Source organism: Hyaena hyaena, unplaced genomic scaffold (assembly GCF_003009895.1).
Source record: "Hyaena hyaena isolate Hyena2069 unplaced genomic scaffold, ASM300989v1 scaffold_499, whole genome shotgun sequence".
Taxonomy (NCBI): Eukaryota; Metazoa; Chordata; class Mammalia; order Carnivora; family Hyaenidae; genus Hyaena; species Hyaena hyaena.
In genome coordinates, this window is record NW_024081129.1 from 528,625 (window position 1) to 550,642 (window position 22,018).

At 37.2% G+C, this 22,018-nt stretch overlaps 1 protein-coding gene across 4 annotated transcripts in view; it reads left to right on the plus strand.

Annotated features, from left to right (window-relative positions):
* YTHDC2 (YTH domain containing 2) overlaps positions 1 to 22,018 on the plus strand; it is a 65,847-nt gene that overhangs the window by 40,639 nt on the left and 3,190 nt on the right. For 3 of the 4 annotated variants that reach the window (XM_039254638.1, XM_039254641.1, XM_039254640.1), the window contains 10 exons: positions 350 to 469; positions 774 to 1,046; positions 3,828 to 3,954; positions 5,231 to 5,436; positions 5,755 to 5,950; positions 7,189 to 7,298; positions 8,380 to 8,672; positions 13,260 to 13,437; positions 19,922 to 20,125; positions 21,065 to 21,247. In XM_039254638.1, coding sequence (XP_039110569.1) covers positions 350 to 469; positions 774 to 1,046; positions 3,828 to 3,954; positions 5,231 to 5,436; positions 5,755 to 5,950; positions 7,189 to 7,298; positions 8,380 to 8,672; positions 13,260 to 13,437; positions 19,922 to 20,125; positions 21,065 to 21,247 — 1,890 coding nt within the window. The remainder of the gene's footprint in view (positions 1 to 349; positions 470 to 773; positions 1,047 to 3,827; positions 3,955 to 5,230; positions 5,437 to 5,754; positions 5,951 to 7,188; positions 7,299 to 8,379; positions 8,673 to 13,259; positions 13,438 to 19,921; positions 20,126 to 21,064; positions 21,248 to 22,018) is intronic. The other variant, XM_039254639.1, reaches the window with a different exon arrangement.

Consider the following 22,018-nt stretch of genomic DNA (forward strand, 5'->3'; position numbering starts at 1 on the left):
GATTCTTTTGGACAATAACTCTTACTGTTATGTATAAGAACTGCGTGAGGAGACCTTGCGAGTGTGGGCAATGGTAATCTTGATAGGATGTAATGGAGGGTGTTTATTATATTAAAGTTCTGGCACCTACGACAAGGTCAGAGCCTGTCTTTCATAGAAGGACATGGTTCCTTCTACTGTTCATTTAAATCAGAGGATCTACAGTCTGTTTGGGGCCTGTGTTTCCCATGACTTCTTTAAAAATCAAAATCACCGAAAAAGCAATAAAACGCAACAAAATCTAAAAAAAAACAATCAAAATCACCATAAATTTCAATATTTCAACATTGTTCGCTGTTCTTATTTGCAGGAACTTTGTTTACACACTAAACTGTTAGCCCCAGTTAATTGTCCTATTGCTGATTTCCTGATGAAAGCTCCTGAACCTCCACCTGCTTTAATTGTAAGAAATGCTGTACAAATGCTTAAGGTTGGTGTCTTCACAGTTTTCATTTTACTGATTTTGCTTGAAATTTAAAGTGAGAATGCATCTTACCTAATTTTCGTACTTAAAAAGATTATCTTAAAGAAGCACATATTGAATAATACCCTCACAGTAATGACAGTAAAAACAGTTGATGTAGTTCTTTTTTTTATATAAAACATTTGAAGCAAACTATGTTTCCTGTAAGATGTGGCAAAAGAAAATTTACATTTTCATTTCTTACCAATTGGATTAAATATCATGAAACATTTTGGTCGTGTCTCATTCTGTCTTGTGTGCTTTTATTTAGACAATAGATGCGATGGACGCGTGGGAAGATCTCACTGAGCTTGGCTATCATTTGGCCGACCTGCCCGTCGAACCCCATCTTGGAAAAATGGTCCTGTGCGCTGTCGTGTTAAAGTGTCTGGACCCCATCCTGACGATTGCCTGCACGCTGGCCTATCGAGACCCTTTCGTGCTGCCAACCCAGGCCTCTCAGAAGCGCGCAGCTATGCTTTGTAGGAAACGCTTCACCGCGGGAACTTTCAGTGACCACATGGCACTGCTCAGAGCATTCCAGGTGCCAGTCGTTGCTGTCATTACATTTCTGAACATGTTGCTGGTTGAACACACTTCTGGCTCAAGTGTAACAAATTAAAAAAGTGATAGGACTCCATTAATTTGGTTTCCTTATAAAGTCACATTTTGTGAATGGCTCAGAAAAATACCTTCCTGCTGTCCATTTGTTAAAATTACCACTATTTTTCTGTACCCTTTTTTCCTTTCATTTTCTCTCTTTTCTTCTTATAGGAATATGTGTCTGTATGTATTTTTATTTTATATATTTTTTAATACCCAAGTTCCTTATCTTTTAATCACATCCACTCTCATGGGCAGGCAGTGCCCTCAAATTTTAGTTGAGAAGCAGTGTATATTATGGGGTGCCTGGTTGACTTCGTTGATTAAGCATCTGACTCTTGAGTTTGGCTCAGGTCATGATCTCACAGTTTGTGGGTTTGAGCCCTGTGTCGGGCTCCACACTGCATGGACCTGCTTGGGATTCTCTCCCTGCCCCTCCCCCTCTCTCACAATAAATAAACTTAAAAAAAAAAGAGACAATGTATATTATTCAAAGTATGTAGAACAAACCTAGGAAGAAACTTACCTTGAATTTAATATCTATTTATTGATTTTTTTTTGAGTATGTCTTACTCTTGTGTGCTCAAGACACTATGCTAAGAACTTAATATTATAAAATAAACTCAATATCGCTTAAAACTTTTTAAGTTAACAGTAGTTAGAAATTGAGGAATGTGATAAACAAAGAAAAGATAAGGAAAATAGGACCTGAGGAAAGGAAATGATATGTAATTTAAAATTTTAGGTATGTGGGGAAGAATATGTTCTTTCTTTTTTTTTTAATGTTTTATTTCTGAGAGAGAGACAGTGTGAGCAGGGAAGCATCAGAGAGAGAGGGAGATACAGAATCTGAAGCAGGCTCCAGGCTCTGAGCTAGCTGTCAGCACAGAGTCCAATGCGGGGTTAGAACCCACGAACCGTGAGATCATGACCTGAGCCGAAGTCAGACGTTTAACCGACTGAGCCACTCAGGTGCCCCAGAATATGTTCTTTCTTAAAAAGGTATTCTTAAATTCTCTTGAATGTAGGCCATGACTATATATTTTTTTTAAATTTCATTTTGTTGGGGTATCTGGGTGGCTCAGTTGGTTAAGTGCCGACTTCTGCTCAGGTCATGATCTCACTTTTTGGGAGTTTGAGGCCCGCGTGGGGCTGTGTCTTGACAGCTCAGAACCTGTAGCCTGCTTCAGATTCTGTCTCCCCCCTCTCTCTCTGCCCCTCACCTGCTTGTGCTCACGCGCACGCTCTCACTCTCTCTCTCTCAAAAATAAACATAAAAAAAAATTTCATTTTGCTTATGCAAAAGTGACTGTTTTTTACACATAGAAGATTTTTCCAATATATACAGTTTAAAAAAATACCGGCAAGCTATTTTGTGAGCCCTGTTACTGATAATGCAATGACAATAGACACTATTGAGTCTGTTAGGTACCATGTATTATAGTAGATTAGTTGAGTAGATAGTAATTGGAGGGAGATTTGGAATAGAATTCCTATGTATTCTTTGCTTTTTCCTCAGCTCCTTTAAGAGCGAGGAGGATAAATTATTGCTTTGGTCTTTCAGTTATATCCCAAAGCAAGAAAAGTCATTTTCGAAGAGGAGTTTTCCTGTACTACATATGGATGGTTTCTAGAAACCCCACTTCTCATTCTAAGATAGATTAAGAGGTTAATATAGAGCTTATTTTTGGAGGACTGGAGTGGCAGATGCTTAGATAAAATGGTGTTCATGACCGCTTAGTTACAAACGCAGACACATCTGAAAAGGTAAATATTTTTACACAGCTGGTCATTTAAATTAAAGGATACTTAGTTCTCATTGGGATTATAGAAACTCAGTGGCTTCAATAGCATTTGAGTATAAATTAATGATACATTTTATTTGATCATAAAATCATAGATTTTACCTTTCTATATTTAATTTTTAAATTTTAATTTAAAAAATTGAGGTATTATTGACATATTATTAACATTCATCACTGCATATAGTTACAAATTTTTTTTCTGTTTGTAATGAGAAGTTTTAAGATTTACTCTCTGGTATGTTAACTGGATTTCTTGTGATAATTTCACAGTAATAATATACAAATATTGAATCACTATTTTATATACCTGAAATAAGTATAATGTTAAATGTCAGTGATACCTCAATAAAAAAAAGTGGACAAAAAAAATCTACTCTCATCAACTTTCAAACATACAATACAGTGTTAACTATAGTTACCATGCTGTACTACAGCTACCTCCCCAGGACTTTATTTTGTAACTGGAAGTTTGTATCTTTTGACCCCCTTCATCCATTTTACCTTCTCTCCTTCCTGTCCTCTGGCAAGTACCGATCTGTTCTCTGTGTCTTTGAGTTATGTTTATTTATTTATAAATGTTTGGTTATTTTTGAGAGAGAGAGGGCACAAGTCAGGGAGGGGCAGAGAGAGGGAGACAGAATCCAAAGCAGGCATCAGGCTCCAAGCTTTCAGCACAAAGCCTGACACAGGGCTCGAACCCACAAACTATGAGATCATGAACTGAACTGAAGACAGACGCTTTACCGACTGAGTCACCCAGGCACCTAGTTTTGTTTTTTTAATGAAGTCCTAAATTTTATCAAATAATTAGAAGGAGAATTGACCTTGAGTGATTAATGTAGTGGCTTTCAGTTACTTTGCTGCCTAACTAAGCAGTTTGGTAAATGTATCTTGTTATATAATTATATTTTTTGTAGGCGTGGCAGAAAGCACGAAGTGATGGGTGGGAGCGCGCCTTTTGTGAGAAGAATTTTCTTTCGCAAGCTACCATGGAAATAATCATCGGCATGAGAACTCAGTTGCTTGGTCAACTTAGAGCATCAGGTAAAGGTTTTCCCAAAGGACCTATTTAGACCACTGAGAGTACCCTACATATATCTCATAGCACTTGTAATGTTAGCTGATTCCAACTTATATTATTTTTAGGATGTTTTCACATTGTTGTAGATCATGTATTTATGAACTGCTTTGTAGACTCCTGTGTGATCTTAGCATTTGTTTTTTGATTTAAAAAATGATATCGAAGAGGCTTGGAGCTGAGAAATCTATGAATACCATTTGATACTATAGGCAGTGAGCAATTTGTAATTGTTGGCAAAGATCATTTTAAGTATGGTAGTTCTGCTTTATTAGTAGTAATAAACAATTATTTAGCTCTGTGAAATAGAAGTTAAAAAAATGTACGTAGGTTGATCTGAATGCTGGTCTTCATGTTTTTGGAACATAGAACAACTAGTAATCACTTAGTTTTTTAAAAAGAGAGAATGCCAGTATTGCCGTGTCCTTATAGAATTGTATGTTTAGACTTCCTTTTGTGTAGCATACCACATTGAAAAAATAGCCAAAGAAGACTACCAGAGCCTGGATTCATACATTAGCTAATGTGTCAAAGTAATGTAAGGAACGAGCCGAAGGTATTTCGAGTTGTTGCAAGTATTGGGCAATATGAAGGGCTTTGGAAATTCAAGCAAGGATATGTTTACTTGTCTTCACTGCAGAATTCATGTCTGTCATAACCAAATGTTATTAATAATACCAGTCAGAAGAACGGTTTAGATTTTTAGCTGTGACTTTAGTACATTTCTATTTTGTAAATTTTAGTACCATTCTCACAGCAGCTTATGAAGAACTTTATAGCAAGAATGTGTATTTTTTTTTAAAGTCCCACATCCCCAGTGAGCAAACCTAAACTTTATTAGAATATTGAATTTGTATTTTAAACTCACCAGAAGAGATAATTACTATTATTAATTACCATAGAATTTGAATATCATTAAACTTACATGGGCTGTATAGAATTTTGTAAAAAATGCATACGTTTAAAAGTATATTTTGTGGGGCGCCTGGGTGGCTCAGTCGGTTAAGCATCCGACTTCGGCTCAGGTCATGATCTCACAGTTTGTGGGTTCGAGCCCCGCATCGGGCTCTGTGCTGACAGCTAGCTCAGAGCCTGGAGCCTGCTTCAGATTCTGTGTCTCCCTCTTTCTCTGACCCTCCCCTGCTCACACTGTCTCTCTCTCAGAAATAAATAAAACATTAAAAAAAAAAAGTGTATTTTGCACAATGGAAAAAGTTGGTGTGGTTTTTTTCCTCCTTCTAGGTTTTGTTAGAGCACGAGGTGGTGGCGACATTCGAGATGTGAACACAAATTCCGAGAACTGGGCTGTCGTGAAAGCTGCGTTGGTGGCAGGCATGTATCCTAATGTAGTCCATGTGGACAGAGAGAATGTGGTACTGACAGGGCCAAAGGAGAAGAAAGTTCGGTTTCATCCCACTTCAGTTCTCAGTCAGCCTCAGTATAAGAAGGTAAAACGTTTTTAATGCTCTTAGGCCTTGAGGTCAAACTGATCTGGTTGAAGATCAATCACCTGCTTTAAGAAATTAATTAGTTACATATGTCTAATTCAACATTGGAACAGATTTTTGACAGAATCTTAGAGTTGGAAGAGGTAATGTGTTAGATAATGAGGACTACCAACTGCATGAACAATGACGTGCTTTAGTTTTTGCTTGACTATTAATATACATCTTCTGGTTTGTTGAGGGACTTTTTACATTTTAAAAGTATTGCCAGTAAACTACGTGGCATACAGTCAACAATTCTTCAATTTCTTTTTCTATTAGATTCCTCCAGCCAATGGTCAGGCTGCAGCAGTTCAGGCCCTGCCTACAGATTGGCTTATTTATGATGAAATGACCCGGGCGCATAGAATAGCTAACATCCGCTGTTGTTCAGCGGTGACACCCGTCACTGTATTGGTATTCTGTGGGCCAGCGAGGTTGGCAAGTAATGCTCTCCAGGAACCGGCATCGTTTCGAGGTAAATGGAGTAGCAAGGAAATAAAAATCTACTTGAAATGATTTTTCTTATTGGAACAAATAAATTTTGAAATTACACAAATTTACATAGCAGTGGCTCCCTTTTGAAATAGTAAGACTAATTGGAAAATACTAAAGTTTACCTCAATTCTTAAAATTGATTTCCAAAGGTAACGTGGTATTGATTTGTGTATTTTTGATTAATCTTGCTCATAGGAGGTTTATTTTTCTCTCCCACTTGAAGTTAAATAACCTTTTAACATAAATAAAGGTAATTGTTTAAGGGAAATGATATTAATAGTGACCTGTGATCTCATTTTCCTTATCCAAGCACCTTTTAATATTATTTTAAAATTATATGTAGGGGCACCTGGGTGGCTTAGTCGGTTAATCCACCATTTATGGCTCAGGTCACAGTCTCACAGTTTGTGGGTTCAAGCCCCATATGCAGCTCTGTGCTGACAGCTCAGAACCTGGAGCAGCTTTGAATTTTGTGTCTCCCTCTTTCCCTGCCCCTCCCCAACTTGTGCTCTCTCTCTCTCTCTTTCTCTCAAAAATAAACATTAAAAAATAAAATAAAATTATATGTAATATTTTTACATAGTAAGTTATTTTACATTCTGTTATATTAATGGCTGCAAAATATTCTATCACTTAAAAGTGGCATAATGCATTTAAAATGTTCCTGGGGGGGCGCCTGGGTGGCTCAGTCTATTGAGCATCTGACTTAGGCTCAGGTCATGATCTTGTGATTTGTGAATTCGAGCCCCACATTAGGCTCACTGATGTCAGCCTGTCAGTGCAGAGCCCACTTCTGATCCTCTGTCCTCCTCTCTTTGCCCCTCCCCCACTTGTGCTCTCCCAAAAATAAATACTAAAAAAAATTAATAAAATGTTCCTGGGGTGGCAGAGTGGCTTAGTTGGTTAAGTGCGTGGCTCAGGTCATGATCTCATGGTTCATGAGTTTGAGCCCTGCCATTAGCTTGGAGCCCACTTCAGATCAGATTTATTTTGTTGCATTTTGGTTAGAGATCATCGTCTTTAAAATAACTTGTCTTTTTTCCCCCCTTTTTATAAGTATTGAGGCTTAATTTTGTGAACTGTCAGCTTTGAAGAGCGCCACACCCAGACTATTACTCTGGAGGATTTGTGTAAATACAGAGTCTCTGTGTTTACTCAGTTCTTTTGCTTTATGGTGGTAAGAGTGAAAGTTTTTCCTTTCGGTATGTGTTTGAACAGCAGATGGTGTTCCTAATGACAGTAGTGATAGTGAAATGGAAGATAGAACTACTGCTAATTTGGCAGCTTTGAAACTTGATGAGTGGCTTAATTTCAAACTAGAGCCTGAGGTAAGTTGCTTTTCAGTAGTGTGGTAAGTTTCTTTCGTTCCGTTAGTGTCAGTTGACATACAGTAAGATGAAAATGATGTTTTTACTATTGAGCCCTTAGTACTTGAGAATATTGTTTGCTTTTCAGTTTTTATGGGGCACTCATGCATACTCTGACATACTGGGGTTTATTTTAATAGAGGATTTGAAAAGCCTTGGTGTGGCTCATATGTAAGCACAGTGATATTTGAACGTTTCTGTGTATATAAGAAAATACGGAGCGTTGGGTACACAAGCACTCCGTTTTAAGAGTGCTTAATGGGCACTAAGAAAGAAGTGAGTGTCTAAGGGAACGATAAGAGTTCATTCTGTTTTCTCTTTTTGTATATCTCTGAATTGGGAAAGATGAAGATTTTATCTTCTTTGTCCCAACTTCTTTGTCATAAGTTACCTGATTCTTCTTCTTGCTTGAAAGGTCATTCCTTCTTAGGTCCTTCACAGACTCTTCTGTATGTGTTTGTGCCTTTAATGTCCGATGTTCTCCACTGCTCTGGGCTTTACTCTGCTCTTTTCCTGTCTCTGCACCATCTCCAGGGACCTTACCTCTGTGTGTAGATTCAGTAACCTCTAACGCACTGATGACTCCCAAGTCTGTCTGTACTTTTAGCTTAGGCCTCTCTGTGGACCTGTGAATCTAGCTGCCTTCTGGGCATCATCATTCGGATGTTCTGTAGGCACTAACGTAAAATGTGAATGGAACTAAATGTATTTTTCTTTATTTACTGTGCTGTTAACTATTTCCAGTTTTAGTCACACTCTGCCACACATTGTTTGCCGTCTCTTCCATTAGACTGTTGCATTTGATTTTGTGCCTCTCGTGCCTCCAGTATGGCAAATAAGAAATTTTATCTCATTTGTGCAGCAAAAAGAATGAAATTGATAGTAAATTATATGAAATGTATGTTTTAATACATTCCTTCCTTACAAGTTGCAGAGTGGTTTTTGGAAAGCTGCAGACCTTAACTAATAACTAAATAGGTGTCTCGGAAGTGGGTATATATTTTGCTTGTATCTGTTTGAACTGAGGGAACTTTTATTACAGGCAGCTAGTTTATTGCTGCAGCTCAGACAGAAGTGGCACAGCTTATTTTTACGCCGAATGAGAGCTCCATCGAAACCTTGGTCTCAAGTTGATGAAGCTACCATAAGAGCAATTATAGCTGTGTTAAGCACCGAGGAACAGTCTGCAGGTTTACAGCAGCCGTCTGGGATAGGCCAGAGGCCAAGGCCTATGTCTTCAGAAGAACTTCCTTTGGCATCATCATGGAGGTCCAATAATAGCAGGAAAACTTCCACAGATACTGAATTTTCTGAGGAGTCTGCCACTGCAGAAAGGTACATTTATGACATTTTATCAAAACGGGAGACATTTTCTCCAGGAAAATGAGTTATTTCTCATAGAATCAGGTGTTATAATAATACTTAAAAATTGCTTAGAAGGTACACAAAGATGTGAAGAGCGTTTTACTTTTAAAATATAGTTCTTATAAGTAGTAAGATAATATGAAAGATTTTAAGCTACTGGTATCTGTGAGTCATTTAATAAGGAAGTGTTTTATTAGGAAAGACTAAAAATATTTAATTTCAAGACTTTAAAGATTTAGAGTCTGTTATGGAAAGAGCCTAAGTGTCCATCAACAGATGAATGGATCAAGAAGATGTGGTTTATCTATACCATGGAATACTACATGGCAATGAGAAACAATGGAATCTGGCCAAGTGTAGCAACATGGATGGAACTTGAAGGTGTTATGATGAGAGAAATAAGTCAGGCAGAGAAGGACAAATATCATATGTTTGCACGTATAGGAGGATTAGGAGGAACTTGAAGGAGGAACAAGGGAGAGAAGAAGGGCGAAAATGGTGGGGGAAAGGGAGAGAGGCAAACCATGAGAGACTCTTGAATGCTGACAAAAACTGAGGACTGATGGATGTGGGGGGGGGAGGGGGGCATGGGCATAGAGGAGGACACTTGTGGGGATGAGCACTGAGTGTTATGTGGAAACTAATTTGACAATAAACTATTTGTAAAAAAAAAAAAAAAGAATTGCATATTTGGAAAAAAAAAAAGATTTAGAGTCTGGTAAAAAGATACCAGTGTTTTAGAATTTTATATTTTAGTTGACACACATCAAATAACATCTTTCCCAAATATCTTACCGCAGGAAGTATGGGCTATGGCTGTTTAGAAGAACAGCCTCCTCACAAACCTTAGCTGGGTATCAGTATTACTAACTAGTATTCCCACAGAAGACAAGTTATTCATTCACTTACTCAGTGACACACTGAATGCGTGTTGTTCTCGGTGTAAGAGATACAGCAGCATACCAAACAGACACAATCTCTTCCTTCAGCGAGTTTATATTTTATCCAGGGGAGGCATATAATAAAAAAGTAAACAAATTTACTGTAGTGACAAGATGTATTACAGTGTAACCAGATTCTTCTTTTCTTTCTAGCATTTAGCAATTATACTTGGTATTTTTATTTACACTATGATTATTATTAATAAGAGTTTTTATATTGAATTATTTATCCAAAAAGATATTTTGATTATAAAATTGTGGTTACAATGAATCATTGGCCATGATTCAGAAATATTTGTTGTGTAAAAACATTTGTTAGAACCAAATTTATGTTTTATATGACTCAGAATTTCTTTATATCAGTTTAACATTTTTTTTTTTACCCTGTTAGAATTGATAATGAACACAACATTGTTGCTTGTGATGCTAGTTTGGGCAGTACTGGTAGAAATCTGTGTAGTAAGAATATTTCATTGTTGGGGTGCCTGGGTGGCTCAGTCGGTTAAGCGTCCGACTTCACTCAGGTCATGATCTCACGGTTTGTGGGTTAGAGCCCTGTGTCGGGCTCTGTGCTGACAGCCCAGAGCCTGGAGCCTGCTTTGGATTCTGTGTCTCCTCCCTCTCTCTGTTCCTCCCTTGCTCACACTCTGTCTCTGTCTCTCAAAAACAAATAAATGTTAAAAAAAATTAAAAAAAATATTTCATTGTTAAAAAATGAAAAATACGAACAGAGGAAACATAAAATATACGTGATGTTTACTGTTTTTTAAGGATCAGATGGGGTTGCTAGTACCTCCTTTTGGTCAGATTTGCACATTTGAATGAAGCATACAGCTTCATCAGGTCAGACTTGAGTTAAAGAGAAGTAATTCAGACTGGTTTCCAAGTTCTTCACATACTGCATACTACATTTGAGGAATTAGTCATTTGCCAAAAAAACCTTCTCATCATGTGTGTTCTGGAATGTTTCTGTCTGATGTAGGCCCTGCTGAGCAACAGAAGAGTAAAAAGCACATTTTATTCTTAGACACTACCCACTTTTTGAAAAGAATGTTCTAAAAGCTTACTTGGACAGTGGTGTAGAATATGGGAATAGATTTCTATAGAAATTGTTAGGTGGTAGTGTTATTCCTAGGCCCATCTATGAAAACCTGTTAGGTTCGTAGAGATTGTGTGTGTTATGTGTGTGTATGGGTCTGTGTGTAAATATGGATATATATGTGTGTGCGTACATTCATATGTACACACATGCCCACACATTTTTAGAAAAAAGATTATTTTTTTAAATAAAAGTAATACATGCTTATTTAATAAAAGAAATTTAATACAATTAAAATTAGAAAGTGTAATATTAGTTATAATTCAGATATTTTTTCTTATAAATTAAGTTTTTCACCTGGGATACCAGCATCAACCATTTTCATTTCCTTACAAGTTGTAGCCTGGCACTCTTCATTCTTACCTGTCGAACGGGGAAATACAGAATTTCATCTACCTTCAGGCTTTTGGTGTTATTCATAGATAATGCATTGGAGTTGATGCATTTGGTGGGGAAAGAATGAGGACTCTTAGGAAAATTTATACTTGAAAGAAGAAATTACAGTCTGTGAGATTACTTCTTAGAGAAAAAGTATCTGTAGTTAGCATTCTCACTGTACATTGGCAAGATATAGGTTACATAATTTTTTTTAATAAAAAAAATTTTGAGAAAGAGAGTACAAACAGGGGAGCAGCAGAAAGAGAGAATTAGTGAGAGAATTCCAAGCAGGCTTCTTGCTGACAGTGCAGAGTCTGATGTGGGGCTCGAACCCACAAACCATGAGATCATGACCTGAGCCAAAAACAAGAATTGGACGCTCAACTGACTGAGCCACCCAGACGCCCCCATAATTTCTTTTAATAAAAACATTTTAGGGCACCTTGGTGGCTCAGTTGGTTAAGCATCCAACTTGGTTCTGGCTCAGGTCATGATCTCATGGTTTGTGAGTTCGAATCCCAGTTTTACCTTCGTTAAGTTCTGTCGCCTAATTTTCAGGTCTCTGAGGTTTCAGGGTAGGAACGATGATATTTTAGTGGTTGAATTTAGGTAATGCATTGAACATCAATTGATGAAGGAAAAAAAAAACCCTGAAAGGTAGTTTTTTATACTTCTTAGATGGTTAATGACTCAGATGTGCATTACTTATATATTCTTTTGTTAATACCTTTAGGCTTTAGCTATTTTATTTCATTTGTGAAAGAAATCCTGGATCGAAGATATTTATTGAAGCAGAAGCAAATTGTGGGGATAAGCTATTTTAACTTGTCTTGAAGGAAGAATAATTAATTGCAAGACTCTCTGGAAGCTTATGAATTATTGAACACATCCTTTTTGGTCTTAGACTTGCTTATTATAAATATTGTTAAACAGAGCATACTAAATGATATACTGTAATGAACTCCATACCCCACATATAGCAGTTATGAAGATTTTTACCTACTTGCTCTGTCTAACCAAATTTTCTTTGCTCCCTCCTGCTTTCTTTTTTGGTTTACATATTTCAAAATAAATCCCACCCATCAGGTCATTTTACCCTTTCATATTTAAATATGCATCTCTTAAAAAGAATGGAATTTTTCTTACATAATCAAAATTGAATTATCAATCCCAATAAAACGATCATTTCCCTAGTGCTCGTATTACATACGTTTGTTTGAATCAGAGTCCCAGGAGGAGTCATGCACTGCCTCACATCATGTGTCTTGAGTCTCTCATGATCTAGAGCGGGTCCTCTGTTGACTTTTTTGAAGAAAGTGGGATGGTGATACTGTGAGGCGTACCACATTCGTTTGTCTGTTTCTTCTTGGCATTATCTGTTGCCCTTCCATATGTATTTCGTGTAAACCGGCAGTGAGCTCTCACGGCTTGATTAGATCCGATATTTTGACAAGTATTATTTTATAGGTGGTGCTGTGAACTTTATTATTGCATGACTTTATGAAGTACTCAATAGTATCTTTTCTTTTTTATGTCTGATTGTTCCGCAAAGACATATACTTTTCTAAAAATTATAAAATTCTTGACTGCCGGGAATGTTAAAGACCTCTTTTCTTAAACCATCATACAAGAGATTAGAAATTTTATAAGGGAAGTCATACTTTGAGTATTTATTAACATTAAGTTAAGGACTTCTGTAGATTGTTATAAATGTATTTTTACCTATTGTTTTTGTAAGTACGCCTTAATATCCCAGATGGTATTAAACATCTAAATGTAAGGGGGGGCTCCTGGGGGGCTCAGTCAGTTAAGTGTCCGACTTTGGCTCAGGTCATGATCTCACAGTTTGTGAGTTTGAGCCCCATGTTGGGCTCAGTGCTGACAGCTCAGAGCCTGGAGCCTGCTTCAGATTCTCTCTCTCTCCCTCTCTGCCTCTCGCCCTCTCATGGTCTATCTCTCTGTCTCTTAAAAATAAGTAAACATTTAAAAAAATAAGTATAAGAGAAGAATGAAATTCCCTTTTTAAATACTATTCCATAAATCATAATACCACTGAAAATTTGGTTTGAAATGGCATCTGCTTTCAGTCACGAGCTTGTATGTATGTAACTGATCTTTGCTTCCTCCTTCTCACTCAAGAGTATTGATGAAACCTCCATCTCCAGCACTGCACCCACCTCAGAAGTACAAAGATAGAGGAATTTTACATCCTAAACGAAGCACCGATGACCGATCAGATCAATCTTCTGTGAAATCTACAGACAGCAATAGTTACCCGAGTCCTTGTGCCAGCCCTTCTCCTCCATCCTCAGGAAAGGTAGAGTATCTCAAAGTTGATCACTAGCACATCTAATGTTGCAGATTTAAGCAAAATTCTAGAACAGTTCTACTTTTCAGTTACTAATCATGCTCTTTGTTCTAGATAGAAATTGAATCTGGCAAACTTGAAACACCTTGTGTAAATTTTTAGTCTTCTTGCCAAGTATTTCTAGTTAGTACCATCTTGGGACGTTAGAAAACTAAGTGATCATTTACCGATGGTGTGTAAATCAGCCACCTGTGATTTCCTCTCTATGTCGTTAGAACCTTTTTTTGTTAAAAGGATGATCTCAAATTAGTTTTGGGTTTTTTTTCCAATTATTTATTGATTTTTCCAATTCAGTGGTTATATTAAAAAATACAAGGCAGGGTGGGGTTAGGAAGATAGGAGATGTTGGTAAGGGAATTGAGAACTATGTGTCCTTTAAAAAATTTGTAATACAATAATTTCAGATGTTTAGAGTGTGTTACTTTTATTTTCGTGTTGTTGGTACTGACTAAGTATTTGATTGGGTTTCTTTAGCTATATGCTGTGTTCTGGTGAAAATATCTGTTGAAACACTCTTGTTAAATAAGAGGAAAAGAAATGTTTTTTGTGGATTTGCATTCTTAGGCTTTCAGGTTTTTATTTGAAAATACCTTTATTTAAATATACACACAATAAAATTCACCAGTTTAAACTATACAATCAGTGAATTTTGACAAATGTATATAATTATGTAACTGTATCATAGCCATGTACAGAACATTCCTGTCACCCCTGGATGGTGACAACCACTGAACTGCTCTCTGTCCCTAGAGTTTTGCCTTTTCTGGAATTTGCTGTAAATGGAATCCTATGTATGCAGTTTTTTGTGAGTAGCTTACTTCGCTTTTGAAATTGATCCAAATTATTCAGTATATCATTAATTTATTACTTTTTATTGCTGAATTGTATTCCACTGTATGGCTAATACCCATGGAATGTTTACCCATTCACCAGTCCACTTTTGGGCTGTTGTGAATAAAGCTGCTATATTTGAGGGCAAGTTGTTGTGTGTATGTACAGTTTCTTTTCTTGGGAAAATACCCAGGAGTAGGATTGTTGGGTTATATGATTAAGTGTATGTGTAACTTGACAAGAAACTATCCCAACTGTTTTCCAGAATGGCTGTATTTTATTTTCATTCCCTTCCATCATATATGGGAGTCCCATTTGCTCCATATTCTTGACAATATTAATCACTTTTCTGGGGGCCATTCTAGTGAGTATACAGTGATCTCCTATTTTGGTTTTAATTTGCACTTTCCTGATGACTAATGATGGTGAGCATCTTTTTATGAGCTTATTTACCATTCCTGAATTTTCTTTGGTGTGAAGGAGCTGTTCACACAGCTGTTGGTTGTGTGTTGTTTGTTGATTGTCTTTTTTATTTAATAGTAAGATTTTAAAAATATATTTCCAGATACAAGTCTTAATTATATATGTCTTGCAACTTTTTCTAACAGTCTTTGCCTGCATATTCATTTTCTTAACAGTGTCTTTTGAAGAACAAGTATTTTTAATTTTGATGAAGTCTATACCACATCTGTTTTTTTCTATTTTGGTTTCATCTATTTTTCTATTATGGTTCATAGTTTCTATGTTCTAAGAAGTCTTTGTTTCACTCAAGATTACAAAGATTTTCTCCTAGAAGTGTTACAGTGAAAGCTCTTACATTTAGGTATATGATCTGTTTTGAGTTAAGTTTTGTTTATAGTGTGGGTGGGTCAAGGATCATAATCTGGCATTTGTCTGTACAATTGTTCTAGCACCATTTATTGAGAGGATTATCCTTTTCCCATTGAATTATCTTGGCACCTTTGTCAAAAATCATGTGACCATAAATATGTGGTCTATTATTGGACTGTTTCCTATTTCATTGATCTGTGTACTTCTCTGTTTTTGCCTCTGCTACAGTGATTTGATTATAGTAACTTTATACTAAATCTTGAAACCAGTTAACTTTTTTCTCCAACTCTGTTATTCTTAAAAATTTGTTTTGGGGGTGCCTGAGTGGCTCAGTCCGTTAAGTGTCTGACTTTGGTTCAGGTCATGATATCATGATTTGTGGATTTGAGCCCACCTGAGGCTGTCTGTTGTCAGCACAGAGCCTGCTTCGGGTCCTCTGTCCTTTCTTTCCTCTCTGACCTCCTCCACTTGCTCTCTCTCCCTCTCTCTCAAAAATACACAGACGCTTAAAAAAATGATAAAAAATGAAATTGTTTTGGTATTCAAGGTGTTCTAATGTTCTTTCATATAAGCTTTAGAAAATGCTTGTTAATTTCTGCAGAAGCATATTTTGGTTTTGAGTGGAACTGCATTTAATTTTTAGATCATTTTGAAGAAAATTGATCGTTTTTAGTTTTCTAATCTCTAAGTGTGGTATATATCTGCATTTATTTTGATATTCTTTAGTTTTTCACAACAGTGTTTTGTAAATTTCAGAGGTCAAGTATTACACATTTTACATTGATCACTAAATATTTTATATTTTTATGCTCTTTGTAAAATTTTTAATTTCCAATTATTCATTGCTAGCATATAGAAATACCTTTGATCTTTGTATATTTACCCAGAATGCCATGATCTTCATTTATTAATTCTGTTCACTATATAACATGAGATTTCTCAGAATTTCCTACATAGATACTCATTTCATCTATTAACAAAGGTAGTTTTACTTTTTTACTTTCTAGCATTGATTTTATTTATTTCTTTTCTTGCCTGTTCTCTCTGGCTAGAACCTCCAGTACAATGTTTAAGAACAGTGTCAAGAACAGACCTTTGAGGGAAAGTAAGCCCCTCCTCCTATGTAAAATCTTACCATAATGTAACTGTGGGATGTTTCCCTTTGGATTTAGTTTTCTGAGAGGGTTTATTAGGAATAAATGTTGAATTATGCTCACGCTTTTTTTTCCCTTTACATCTACTAAAATGGTAACATGATTCTTTTTTTCTTCTATTAATAAAGTGGGTTTCATTGACTGTTTTTCTAGTGTTTATACCTCACTTGGTCATGACATATTATGGTTTTAAATGTTAATGGATTTGATTTTGCCTTAATCAGAACTTGTGTTCAATTTAGGATCTTTGTTCATGGGGGATATTCTATAGTTCTCTTGTGTTATTTTTGTATAGGTATCAGGGTAATGTTGGCTACAGGTTAGTTAGGGAGTCTTCTTTCTACTTCAAGTTTTTGCAAGAGATGCATAGGATTCATGTGATTTTTTTCCTTAAGTGTTTGGTAGAATTTACTACTGTAGCCATTTTTTAACTTTCTTTAATATATCTTGAATTAGTTTTATGCCACTTCAGGTATAGTTTGAGAACCTTGCAACAGTGTGTTTTTATTTTACCCTTTAGCCCTTTGTGTTACTGATCTCATGTATTTTATTTCTACATTTGTTATACATGCCGTAGTGCATTAGTTTTTACTTCACAGTAAATCATCTTTTTCCAGAAGTCAGAATAATGTGTTTTATATTTACTCAATATTTACCATTTCTTGTGCTCTTTATTCTTTAAAAAATTTTTTAATGTTTATTTTGAGAGAGAGCGAGAGAGAGAAAGAGAGAGAGAGAGAATGAGAAGGAGAGGGGCAGAGAGAGAGGGAGACACAGAATCCGAAGCAGCCTCCAAGCTCTGAGCTGTCAGCCAAGACCTATGAAGGGCTCGAACTCAAAAACCGTGAGATTGTGACCTGAGCCGAATTCGGACTCTGAACTGACCGAGCCACCTAAGAGCTCCTCTTGTGCTCTTTATTCTTTTTTGTTGATGTGTATTACTGTCTTGGATCATGCACTTCTGTCCGGAAACTTCCTTTTATTATTTTATTTTATTTATTATTAAAAAAATTTTTAATGTTTATTTATTTATTTATTTTTAAATTTTTTTTTTTAATGTTTTATTTATTTCTAGGAGAGAGAGAGAGAGACAGCGTGAGCAGGGGAGGGTCGGAGAGAGAGGGAGTCACAGACTCTGAAACAGGCTCCAGGCTCTGAGCTGGCAGTCAGCACAGTGCCCGACGTGGGGCTCGAACCCACGAACCGCGAGATCATGACCTAAGCGAAAGTCGGACGCTTAACCGACTAAGCCACCCAGGCGCCCCTTTTAATGTTTATTTTTGAGAGAGAGAAACAGAGCATGAGGATGTGAGGGGCAGAGAGAAGGAGATACAGAATCTGAAGCAGGCTCCCAGCTGTCAGCATAGAACCAGGCACAGGGCTCGAACTCAAAAACCATGAGATCATGACCTGAGCTGAAGTCAGGCGCCCAACCAACTGAGCCACCCAGGTGCCCCTAGAAACCTTCTTTTAGCATTTTTTCTGGTACAGCTATTCCAGAAGTGAATTCTTTAAACTTTTGTTTGAAAAACCTTTTTTTCACTTTTATTTTTGGAAGCTATTTAAAATTTTTTTTGTGTTTATTCATTTTTTGGCGGGGGGAGAGGCAGAGAGAGAGGGAGACACAATCTGAAGCAGGCTTCAGTCTCTGAGCTGTCAGCAGAGAACTCGATGCGGAGCTTGAGCTCACGAGCTACAAGATCATGACCTGAGCCAAAGTCAAAAGCGCCCCAGAAGCTGTTTTTACTGTGTATGTAATTCCAGGTTGACAGTGGTTTTCTTCTGTTACTGCAAAGATGTCACTCCATTATCTTCTTGTGTACATAGTTTCTGAGGGAGGTTTACTGTCATTGTTTTTTTTCCTTCTGTATATAATGTATCTTTTTCCTCTAGGTGCTTTTAAAATTTTCTTTTTATCACTGGTTTTCAGCAATTTGATTTTGATATGTTTCTATTTGTAGTTCTTTTTTCTTAATGGTTTTTTTTTTCTTGTGATGAGAACCTTTATTTTAACTGTAATTGTTTTAAGTTTATTTGCTTATTTTGAGAGAGAGAGAAAGCGAAAAGGAGAGGGACACAAAGAGCAAGAGAATCCCAAGTAGGCTCTGCACTGCCACCACAGAGCCCAATGTGGGGCTTGAACTCACAAACCCCAAGATCATGACCTGAGCCAAAACCAAGAGTCTGAAGCTTAACCGACTGAACCACCCAGGCACCCCCCTCTGTTTGTAGTTCTTATTTAATCTATGTATTTATAGTTTCTATCAATTTTGGAAAATTTAAGACCATTATTTATTCACATATTTTTTATGTCTCATCACTCCCCCTTCTTTCTGGGACTAGGGATATACCAGTGCAAGACCACTTGGTACTATTCCATAGGTCACTGAGGCTGCCTTCATTTTTTTCTGTTCTTTTTTGCTTTCTTTGTTTCATTTGAGATGGTTTCCTGGCTATGTTTTCCAGTTCACTGATGTTTTTATTTGTAGTGTCTCATCTGCTATGCATTCTTTCTATTTTTCACTTCAAACATTATATTTTCATCTCTAGAATGCCCTTTGGGCCTTTAAAAAATACTTTCCATTTCCCCGTTAAGGCACACATATGTTTACCTTCTTGAACACAGTGAATTTCAGTGTATATTTTACCATGGCTGCCCTGACATTCTTGTCACCTAATTCCATCATATGTTAGATCTGATTTTTTTCCCTTTTGGTTCATTTTTTCCCTAGTTATGGACCTATTCTTGCTTGTTTCTTGGCATTCCTCATAATTTCATTTGGCTGCTAGATTTTTGTTGTATTCGTTTAAGTAGTGTCAGACATCTCTCTGATATACCACTAAGTTAGTGGCAATTAGTTTGGTGTTTTAAGATTTTCTTTGCAGTTTTACAGCAGTCCTGAGCAGTTTTTATTCTGGTACTAACTTAGTTTCAGTACTAAGGCATGAGGCTTCTACGGGCTGATGCCCTGTATATTAACAGTTGTTTCCATTCTGGCTGGGGGAACATGAAACACGCCCAACCCCGTGTGAGCCCGGGAATTATTTAGTCCACTGCTTCTGTCTGGATCTTTCCCTGGTGTTCCATTATGTTTTCTCAGTCGTGTTCAGGTTAGTACTTAGGTCGAAAACTTGTGGGGACCCATCTTCTGTTCCTTGGGAACTCTCTTTCTGTGCAGCCGTCTTCCAGCCAGCACACTGCTGTGCAGAGTCGAAGCCTGGCCTATAGCTCCAGGCTCGCTCAGCGAGACCACCGGACTGTTTGTTTCCCTTCCCTGCACTGTTGCCTGGAAGCTGTATCCAGGCGGGAAGCTGGAGCAAAGTTTTGTTTTGAAAGTTTATTAAAATCGTTTCTGAAAGTACATTTGGAATATAAATCAAAGGATCCTTTCTTGATAAGGGATTTGGAGTGCTCTGAAAATGAGTACTGGGGTTTGGCTCCGTAACCTCATTCTGTGTGAGGTTGTGTAGCTTTTCAGGCACGATGGAGCTGTTTGCCCTTGTCGGATATTTGGTAAACTATTTTGGTTTCTGTGTTGATGAAGATGTTATTTAATGGAGTCTATTGATTTCGAAAGGTCAAATTACCTTTCAAGAACTTATGCATTCTTTTATAGGGCTCAAAATCTCCTTCACCAAGACCAAACATGCCTATTCGATACTTCATAATGAAGAGTAGCAATTTGAGAAACCTTGAAATTTCTCAACAGAAGGGTATCTGGTCTACAACCCCTAGTAATGAGCGGAAGCTAAATCGAGCCTTTTGGGAAAGCAGCATGGTTTACTTGGTATTTTCTGTTCAAGGATCTGGACATTTCCAGGTGAGCCATCCTGAACCAGTAAAATGGGGCTGTTCTGCTGCAGGTTAGACCACAGATATTGAAACAAAAACCAAAAAGCACCCTGGCTTTTTTTTGCATTAGACACAAGAACCCATTTTGCTTGACAGAATGAGGAATGTGTTGTACTTCTTCAGGAACACGATGATAACAGGGACCCCTTTGTTTTCCTGGTCTTCCCAGAACCTCTTTAGATAGATAAACCGTTTCTCCTCCTTCCCCCCCCCCCCCAATGTTTTATTTATTTCTGAGAGAGAGAGAGAGACAGAATGAACAGGGGAGGGTCAGAGAGAGAGGGAGACACAGAATCTGAAGCAGGCTCCAGGCTCTGAGCTGTCAGCACAGAGCCCAATGGGGGGCTTGAACCCATGAGCCAGGAGGTCATGACCTGAGCCGAAGTTGGAGGCTTAACCGATTGAGCCACCCAGGCGCCCCAAACCATTTCTCCTTCTGAAGATAACTTTAGATTTACTGTTTCTCAGGTGGATTAAGAGTAATGAGAAGCTTGACTTTTTTGGTAAAATGTTTATATAAGGAGGTAAGGAAGTTAGAATTTGACAATCCAGAAACTTGAGTGTGTTTCTTAATGCATCTTGACATGATGTATAATATTTGGAAGTAAAAACTAACAGGTTAGATTATATCCATTTATCATGGAATAAATGTGGGTGTAGGGCTATTAATACATTATGTAAAAAATATGTTTATACTGAAATTATGTTAGAAGGCTGGAAGTGTGCTAATACATCTTTTTATAAAAACCAACAGCTTCTTTGCTTTTGTTAGATATCTGTTGTTTTTATATTATATTTTACCTTAAAATTAAGAAAAAAAAACAACAGAGAGCTTTCTCAGATAAATTGAAGTCAGACATTTTAATACCCTACTTACCCTGCCCCTTCCCCCTCATTCAACCCACAGGGATTTTCTAGGATGTCTTCGGAGATAGGAAGGGAGAAGAGCCAGGACTGGGGCTCATCTGGACTGGGAGGAGTGTTCAAGGTGGAGTGGGTCCGGAAGGAGAGCCTGCCCTTCCAGTTTGCACACCATCTACTCAACCCCTGGAATGACAACAAGAAAGTCCAGATCAGCAGAGATGGCCAGGTATGCGCTGGTCTTTCACGTTTGCCTTTGACGCTTCTTGTGGTTTTGTTTTGCTGTCACATGGTGATCCCTTGGAGAAGGAGATGGAGGAAGACAAATTGTATATTCCATGTGCACACACACGGGAGGCAGTGGCTCGCACTGGTGTTTGACAGAGCTCCTTGCTTCCTTAACATTTTGTAAATCTGGCTTCTTTCCGGCCGTTCTGACATACAGTCTTTCTCAAGTTACCTCATGGAGGCTCCTGTTGTCTTAGTAGCTGAAGCTGCGATGGAAGCTGAGTGTAATCCTGAAGTTATCTCACCAAGTGTAAGGATAGCAGCGGCATCTGACATCTGTGTGCCTTTAACCAGTGATGTAATAGAACAGCATCTTGTTTACATTTTTGTGGCTTGTTTTATTTCTGTTTGCTTTGCCTTCATCATGCTGCTGACATGTATTTTAAGCTAGTTAAGGGGCTGGAAATTAACATATATATGGACTACTGTTCTAGCTGCTTTCCATGACGTCATTTAATTTAATGTGTATTGCTTTCCTAGCCCAATTTTAGGTAGGAGAAATAGACAGGAGAAATTATTCTTTTTTTTTTTTTTTTTTTTTTTGATCTGTAAGAATATAAATATTTAATTGGTTATGTACACTTATACAAGAAATTGTATTTAACTTTTATTGTTTACAGTTCAGTACCTTTTTGGGAAATATAATATCAAATAACCTCTATAAACAACACAGTTTTAATAAAATGGAAAACCATCATCTTCACTTTTTTTT